The sequence below is a fragment of the Telmatherina bonti genome (assembly GCF_933228915.1).
Source record: "Telmatherina bonti genome assembly, chromosome: 14".
Taxonomy (NCBI): Eukaryota; Metazoa; Chordata; class Actinopteri; order Atheriniformes; family Telmatherinidae; genus Telmatherina; species Telmatherina bonti.
In genome coordinates this window covers 35,417,794-35,426,736 of record NC_136612.1, presented here as the reverse complement: position 1 = coordinate 35,426,736, position 8,943 = coordinate 35,417,794, and the positions used below count along the sequence as shown (strand labels likewise).

Genomic DNA, 8,943 nt, shown 5'->3' with positions numbered 1-8,943 from the left:
TTTACTGTAGTGCTACAACATGGCATGCTTCTTCCACTTCTTCCACATATGAACCAGCAGCAAATATTTGAATGCAAGCTTGAAAAATCCAAGCAAATAAAGAATGAAAGCTTTCCTGGGATATATTCTGGAAGCCGAGAGCAGCTGTGCTGCTTCTCTTTAGAAAAGAGCTGTTCTGTCCTCAGCACAGTCAAGCCAGCAATGAAGCCAAGCTGATGTCAGATGGAGGAACATTCATCACTGATCAATACAAAAGGCTGAAATTGTCACATGTCTGACAAGTAACTTTTACAAATCACTCCTTCACATCCAAATCTATGTGTCCAATCCAATGAAAGGGAATGATGTCTTTCTCTATTCCTGCTACATTGTCCCACATTTTTCCATCATGTCCAGAAAAGAAATTCACCCAAATGATTCAGAAAATATTGGACTAAAAATTCCACATATCAAGTCAGCTGGAAAGTCCAACATGTGATGGACTGGCGACCTGTCCAGGTGGACCTGCCTCTCGCCCAGTGCTTGCTGGGAGAGACTCCAGCTTCCCCGCCACCCTTAATGGGACCAAGCGCTTGGGAAAATCAACCAATGAATGGAAAGTGAAACATTTGGAGATGAAACAAGTTTGATGGAAAAATCTCCCAGAAATCCCATTTTAATGTGAAATATGCAGCTGAACATGTGAGAAAGAGGAAAAGCCCAAATCTAAACAGCATGAGCCAAACAAACATGTGAATGTTGGAAGAATGCACATTTAAAGACATGCATTTGGGGAGGGGGGTGCTGTTGTGTTCCTCATGCTTAGTGACACCCCCATTCTGTGGAGCAGGACGGGGAAAATGTTTGTGCCATCCATTTGTCATCTCTCAGTGTGGCTGAACACATTCTGTGTGACTGTTCCAACCTGGAGTCATTATTGATCCGGATCAGTGCAGACTAGATATTTATTGTGCACAATCACGCCTCACTTATTGACAGGAGCATCATTTTTATTGCTAGATGAGCGTTCATCTTCATCTCAACTCCACTCAAACCAGCGTGATTTCTAAAGGACTTGAACACAACGGCAGCTGCAACAAAGTGCTGAACAAAGAAGTAAAACATGGAGAAAGTGCAGAGTGAAAAGAGTGGAAAGTGAGTCCATGGCAGGAAGAAAAGGAATTCTTCTTCTTTCTTCTAGTTTTTCAGCCATTGCAGCCATCAGTCTTTATTGGGCCCTTGTCAGGGGGCCGGTGACATGCAGGGGCCTGGGGCCCCGCTACAGCTTTGTTCCGTTGGTCCCAGCTCTCTGCAGCTCTTCACTCGCTCCCCCGTGTGCTTCTGGGACTGTTCTTGTCATCATTGTGACCCCATGGGGTGAGATGCTGCGTGGAGGCCCAGATGGAGGGAGATTATCAGTGCTTTTCTAATAATTGCTCCCACAGCTGATTTCTTCACACCAAGCTGCTTACCTACTGCAGATTCCCTCTTCCCATCCAGCTGCAGGTCCACCACTGGCTTTCTGCTGTCCTTTGGCAGCTCTTTGCTCTTGGCCACAGTGGAGTTTGGAGTCTGACTGGTGGAGCTTGTGGACAGCTGTCTTTTATACTGGGAACCAGTTCAAACAGGTGCCATTAATCCAGGTAAGGAGTGGAGGAAGAGGAGCCTCTTAAAGAAGACGTTCCAGGTGTGTGAGAGGCAGAAATCTTGCTGCTTTGTAGGAGAACAAATCCTTATTTTCCAGAGGAATTTACCAATGAATTCCTTCCAAATCCTACAATGGGATTTCCTGGATTCTGTCTCTCATAGTTGAAGTGGAGCCATGATGAAGATTCCAGGCCTCTTCATGGTTTTCACTGGGAGAACTTGCACAGTTGTTGGCTGATGGAATCTTTTCCTGCTGTCTGAAGGAAAGACTAATTGCTGTTCTGATCAGATGGAATCAAGTGAAATGATGAAGTACAAGGGCTGCTTCCAGCTTGTCTGGAGCTGCGTCTGCTTCATGTATTGATCATATTGATACAAATGCCAGTGAATTGTGTCCATCCAGTGGCTTTTAGTGATCCCAGCTTAGCCGCCACAGGAAGGAAACTAAAGTCCAGACGTTTGTGGCTCAGATCATCATGCAGAGATCTTCCATGGATTTCAATGAAGATCCATTTCTAGAGGACATAAAGCATAGAAAGTGGGAACAAATTGATGCTCTGAATGATCCCAACATTGCAGTGAATCAGTGGAGAGAAATGCCAGAAAAGATGGCTGATAAACATGCAGCTAGAAAAAGCATGGAGAGAAAAGAAGATTTGCTCCGTGGCTTGATGATGAAATAAAAACCTGGATGATCCAGCAGGATGTGACAAAACGGGCGGCTGGAAAAAACTAGCGCTCACTTAGAAACAAGGCCGGTAAAATGCAGAAAGAGAAGAAAAAAAGCTGCTTCCAAAACAAATGACATGAAGTAAGGCATGATGGGAAGAAGCTCTGGCAGACCTTCAGTCATAGTTTGTGGAGGATTCCTGATAATATTCCCTCTTTCACTGAAGCAGAAGGAAGTTTCAAAGTAAAGCAGCCGACACTGCAGATTCTTTCCAGAAGGTTTTTATTGAGAAGGTAAAGAGCATTAGATCCAGTATGAAGGATTTCACTCTGAAAGGAAAGTGAACTGATTGAAAAACATCTTCTAGCAGATAGAAAGTGGAACGTCCCATTTGGGCCAATAGAAGTGGAAGAGGTGGAAAAGCTCCTGCAGACACTTCAAACTGATGAAGAGTCTGGACGGATGATCTTGATGGGAAATGAACTGGACGTATCGCGGATTCCATTTCTCAACCTGTGTGTCATATTTCCAAGCTCAGTTTGAAAGAAAGGATTTTTCCTCAGACATGGAAAGAAGCTAAAGTTTTACTGGGACCTAAAAATAATCCCAAACCTTTCCAGGATCAAACTGCAGGCCCGTCAGCATGATTCCAACTCGGAGGAAAGTTGTGGAAAAACTCTCCGGTTTCTCCTGATTTGCTGCTAAATAACCTGGGTTCCGAGCTGCAAGGCGCCTAGAAAGCGTCTCGCTCAGCCTGGACAGCATCAACACAAAGGACTGAAGACCGCTTGTGTCAAAGTGATGAGAGGAAAATGGCTGCTAGCTTTTTATTTGACTCCTCTGACCAACAGCAGAGTTAAACTAAGTGCAGAAATGCTGCTTGAAGAGCCGAGTCTTCAGCTGGATCTTAAAAGTACATCAGGACTCTCAAGGATGTGAGGAAGCTTGGCCAAAAGTGTCCAGAAATCCCTTTGGTGTCCATTAGAGCTCAAGTCTTTGAAGGTGTGGATGGAGTTCATCTTCTGGTCACATTCATCCGGCTCTCCAACTCGTCCACATGAGTGGGCCAGAAAACTCCCGAGCCAATCAGAAGTCAGGAGCTGTTTGGAAAAAGGTGAATCCTAAAAGGGCCCTGCCATGATGTTCCAGCTCGGACTTGTTTTCTGACAAGTCTCTGCAGCCCAAAGCACAGAGATGCTAGCTCCTTCCAGAGCCCATAGGAAGAAGACATCCTGGCAGTTTGCAAGCGCTTTTATCACACCTGCTTCCACATCATCATCACTGGACATTTGGAGTCCCTTTCCATCATCTTTGACAGACATTTTGTCGTTTTTTAGCCTTCCTCTCAGCAACACATCATATGTTGACCTGATGGTTTACTAATGATGTCAGCACCTTTAAGCCTGCTGAGCTCCCATGCTATCTGACTGAACTTTCTAACCCTCCGCTCTTACAAAGTCAGCATGAAGAAATGGAAGAAGTGGCTTCTTAACAGAGTAAAACAAATTCTGCAAGCCAACACAATATAACTCATTAACTATCAACACATGTAGCTCACATAGTAATCAATTACTGAAACCGGAGCTTCTTTGTTTTTTTTTCCTTTTTGTCACTCACTTGTCCTGCTAGTTCCATATGAGAAATGTATTGCTTCGCGCAGCTGTTCAATTTAATTCAATTCAATTCAATTCAATTCAATTCAATTCAATTCAATTCAATTCAATTCAATTCAATTCAATTCAATTCAATTCAATTCAACTCAATTCAATTCAATTCAATTTAATTCAACTTTATTTATATAACGTCAATTCACAGCAATGCCATCTCAAGACGCTTTACAGACAAAGAAAACATAATGAAGCCAATTCATAACAGCCTATATAAGGAAACCAACAGATTGAGTTGAGTCCAACTCAATCTCCCATCCTGAGCAAGCACACTGGCGACAGTAGGAAGGAAAAAAGTCCCTTTTAACAGGAAGGAAACCTCCAGCAGCCACAGGGAGAGTGTACAGACTTCTAATCCTGGATATGAATTTAAACCAAATCTAAAACACTAGAAATTTAAAAAGATCATCCCACTCCACCTGATTAAAGGCTTTCTCAGCATAAAGTAAAATTATAATCTCTCCATTAATGTGGGTGGATGGAGATGGGCAGTATAGAGTATTACACAGGCGTCTAACAGTGAAAAAAGAACAGAGACCTTTTATAAATCCTGTCTGACTGGGGGAAATGGTTGTTGGTATTACCTTCTCAACAACGTGCCAACAATAGCAACAATTTTAGCATCAATGTCGAGGAGAGAAACAGGGTGATGTAAGCTACAGCCAACCAGGACAGATATAACTGCTTCACGCATGGACAGTGGCATGGCACTGAAGGCCAAAGACTCCTCAAACACTGACAGTCGTATAAAGGAAAGTAGTTTTCATTTTTTGTTTGGATTGCTGATGTTATTTCTGTAACTAAAGTGTTGGGGGGGGACGGTTAGTGGGTAACATCTTTTCAGGAACATCTGGGCTTATTTCAGCAGGACAACATGAAGCCACATCCTGCAGATGTTCCAGCTGCTTCACAGTAAAAGATTGGGGTCCTGGACTGTCCGGCCTGCAGTCCAGACCTCTCCCTGTGAAAATGTGGCGCATTATGAAGCCCAGAATTCCTGAACAGAGAGCCGGACTGTTGAGCAGCTGAAGTTGGACATCAAGCCAGAATGAGAAGGAATTCCACCAACAAAGCTTCAACAATCAGTGTGGTCAGTTCCCAGATGCTGACTGAGTTTTAAAAGGAAAGGTGATGTAACACAGAGGTAAACATGATCCTGCTGCAGCTTTACTGGGTCCTGTTGCTGCAGGAAATTCCACATGACTCAATATTAGTAAAATGTTGATCAGTTTGAACATTAACATCTGGACTTTGTCGTGTTTTCAGTAGAATAAAACTTTAAAGGGATATAAAACCATTATATTCTGTGTTTATGTTTTAAGGTCTGAAGTTCATCAGAACTGAGGTTGTACCTGATACGATGAGTTGAAACTTCTGAGACAATAAATAGACATAAAGTTGATTATTAACTGTGATTCAGTTGCTGTTTTATGCTGATATCACTGCTGTTATCAAGGGATTTTTCCTTCCTCAGAACTGAGGAATAAACTGTGTGATGAACGCTGGTAACGTCTGCCAGACTGTTTATGACAAGTCGTTTCCAGCTGAGGGGTCTCCATGAGGATAAAACTGATGCCCAAACAAGGATGTGGATGTTGGGATTCTGGTTGCTACTGGTTTTCTGCTGCTGGGATAGTGGTGGTGCTGGTTGGAGGTTCCACTCAGCTGGTGTTAATGGTAGACGCCGTTCAGCTGCTGCTGATTGGCTCAGCCTACTGAAGAGCCAATCAGCAGTTGGCAGATGGTTGTCTTATCCAGGTGAAGGACTCCATGTCCAGTCAGAAAGAAGATCTGGTTGTTTGGTCTGCTGCACTGCCGACACCTCCGTTTGTTGGGACGCCTCTGAGGACTTTGGACTCTTTCTGTCCTGCTGTCTGGTCCGTCCTGCTTCCTGCCTGATTACCTGCAAACCTTAACAGAGGACTCTGGACTCTGGACTCTCCATGTGCCAAACTGGTTTGAGAGACCAGAACCAGAACTAAAGGCTTCCAGAGCTCCAGTTCCAGGTCCAGGATCAGTTTTCTGTCTCTTGGTGGAAACCTCCAGCAGTGCTGAACAGTTCAGCTCCAACAGGACCGTGAATTCCTCCATCTGAAGGTAAAACTGAAGACTTTCACCTGCTTTCATTGATCAGACTGAGGTTCCAGAATAATCCAGAACCACAGGGAGGACAGGAGGTCCAGCAGAACCGCAGGTAGGACAGGAGGTCCAGCAGAACCGCAGGGAGGACAGGAGGTCCAGCAGAACCGCAGGGAGGACAGGAGGTCCAGCAGAACCGCAGGCAGGACAGGAGGTCCAGCAGAACCGCAGGGAGGACAGGAGGTCCAGCAGAACCGCAGGGAGGACAGGAGGTCCAGCAGAACCGCAGGGAGGACAGGAGGTCAAGCAGAACCACAGGGAGGACAGGGGGTCCAGCAGAACCACAGGGAGGACAGGAGGTCCAGCAGAACCACAGGGAGGACAGGGGGTCCAGCAGAACCACAGGGAGGACAGGAGGTCCAGCAGAACCACAGGGAGGGCAGGAGGTCCAGCAGAACCACAGGGAGGGCAGGAGGTCCAGCAGAACCGCAGGGAGGACAGGAGGTCCAGCAGAACCACAGGGAGGACAGGAGGTCCAGCAGGGAGGACAGGAGGTCCAGCAGGGAGGACAGGAGGTCCAGCAGAACCGCAGGGAGGACAGGAGGTCCAGCAGAACCGCAGGGAGGACAGGAGGTCCAGCAGAACCGCAGGGAGGACAGGGGGTCCAGCAGAACCGCAGGGAGGACAGGGGGTCCAGCAGAACCGCAGGGAGGACAGGGGGTCCAGCAGAACCGCAGGGAGGACAGGGGGTCGAACAGAACCGCAGGGAGGACAGGGGGTCCAGCAGAACCGCAGGGAGGACAGGAGGTCCAGCAGAACCGCAGGGAGGACAGGAGGTCCAGCAGAACCGCAGGGAGGACAGGAGGTCCAGCAGAACCGCAGGGAGGACAGGAGGTCCAGCAGAACCGCAGGGAGGACAGGGGGTCGAACAGAACCGCAGGGAGGACAGGGGGTCCAGCAGAACCACAGGGGGTCCAGCAGAACCACAGGGGGTCCAGCAGAACCACAGGGAGGACAGGAGGTCCAGCAGGGAGGACAGGGGGTCCAGCAGAACCACAGGGAGGACAGGAGGTCCAGCAGGGAGGACAGGAGGTCCAGCAGGGAGGACAGGAGGTCCAGCAGGGAGGACAGGAGGTCCAGCAGAACCGCAGGGAGGACAGGAGGTCCAGCAGAACCGCAGGGAGGACAGGAGGTCCAGCAGAACCACAGGGAGGGCAGGAGGTCCAGCAGAACCACAGGGAGGACAGGAGGTCCAGCAGGGAGGACAGGAGGTCCAGCAGGGAGGACAGGAGGTCCAGCAGAACCACAGGGAGGACAGGAGGGAACAAAGACCAGAAGAATCAGAGAGAAGCAGGAAGTCCAGAAAAACAAGTGGATCAACAGCAGCAAAGTAAATGTGAGAAGCTGAAAAGTCGGTCATGTCAGAATCTTCCTATAATGTCTGATTATGTGGAAAAGATGAAGAGTTTATCTGAACGTTTGGAATCCGGCTTTCCTACATGCAGGTACAGGTAGAGACACATTTCCTCCTGAAGTCTCCGTTCAGACTAAACCTCTGACAATATTTTACACTTGGCATCAGATATCGACTGGTTCTGCTTCAAAGTAGGAATTTCTTCTTCTATGGAGGAGTAAGAGCCTCCTTATTAAAATATGTCATGAAATAATCACTTAAATGTCTCATTAATTCATTAAAATAGGAATTAAACACATAAATGTCTCAAACTGTTTAAAATACATTCATCTTATGAAAAAAACTTCATAATTATTTTGCTATTTTATAGTTTCATGTTCTGGTGTTCAGTTCATCATGAATTCATTTTATCTGTCAGTCCATCAAAGTGGGCGGGGCTAGCACTAATCTAGTCCAATCAGAAGCTTTGGTAGAGACGTGGAGAGAAACATGGAGGATGTGCATTATGGAGAGGAGACAGACAGACGGACCAGGTCTCTATACTGGTCACATATGCCAGCATCAAACTGTTGAGTGGACTCTGTGTGTGTGTGTGTGTGTGTGTGTGTATTGGAAGTGTGCTTCGTCTGCATTTCTCTAGTATGTGAAGTTTCTGAAGTATTTCATTTGCCACACTGGACCAGATGACTGAACAGTAATGCAAGTTGGAAAAGATGAATGATGGGTAAAAATGTTGCTTTTCTTCTAAGTGCTGTTATTATTCCTTCCTTTCTCTCTGTAATTTATCATCATGTTTGTTCCACCTTCATCTGGAATCTATAATAATAGCAAGAAGTTTGGTTCCTTGTACTTGTTCGATGGCGATGTGGTTTATTTTCAGGTTTAGTTTTGGATTCAAGCTGATTGAATGTTTTCAGCTGATGATCATCTTTTGGTTTTTGTTGTGTTAAGAACTGGTTGATTTTCTCCAACTCACTGAGTCACAACATTCACCACATTATTTATGACTCTGTTCACTTCAATAATAATAATAATAATAAAGCAAGTCTATAAATGTATGGCTGTATTTTGAGGCGATGTGGTGTGAAAATGCTCCCAAACTGCTGCGGAGCTTTGCTTTGTAGGTGATTCTCCTCTCTAGGCAGTGCTGTCAGTCAGTCTCCTGCAGGCATTGATCCTGCACGTTGCTTCTGATCACGCAGGACACTTCCGCTTTTTCCCGACACATTTGCAGTGACTCAGATTGCTCCCCGAGGCATCACATGACTTCAGAGAAACTGGAACTCCTTGCTTTTTGGTCATGTGATTATTTTAAAAAAGCAGTCTGGACCTGGAAGCGGGCTCCATTTGGCCACGCCCCCTTTGCTTGATGCAGGTTTCAGACGTGACATGACGAGTTAAAGCTCCCCTCTGCATCTCAGGTGAATGTTTCCAGAGTTTTCCAGCTTTCCAGGGGAGCCGGGCTGTCTGTAGACCCCCTCAGGTTC

The 8,943-nt window shown here is 46.2% G+C and overlaps 1 protein-coding gene across 1 annotated transcript in view; it reads left to right on the top strand.

Annotated features, from left to right (window-relative positions):
* Positions 1-999: 999 nt before the first annotated feature.
* LOC306765677 (uncharacterized protein) overlaps positions 1,000-8,943 on the top strand; it is a gene marked incomplete at both ends in the record, with an annotated part of 31,025 nt that continues 23,081 nt past the window's right edge. The window contains 2 exons of the mRNA XM_079253161.1: positions 1,000-1,095; positions 1,226-1,356. Of these exons, the coding sequence (XP_079109287.1) occupies positions 1,000-1,095; positions 1,226-1,356 (227 nt within the window). The remainder of the gene's footprint in view (positions 1,096-1,225; positions 1,357-8,943) is intronic.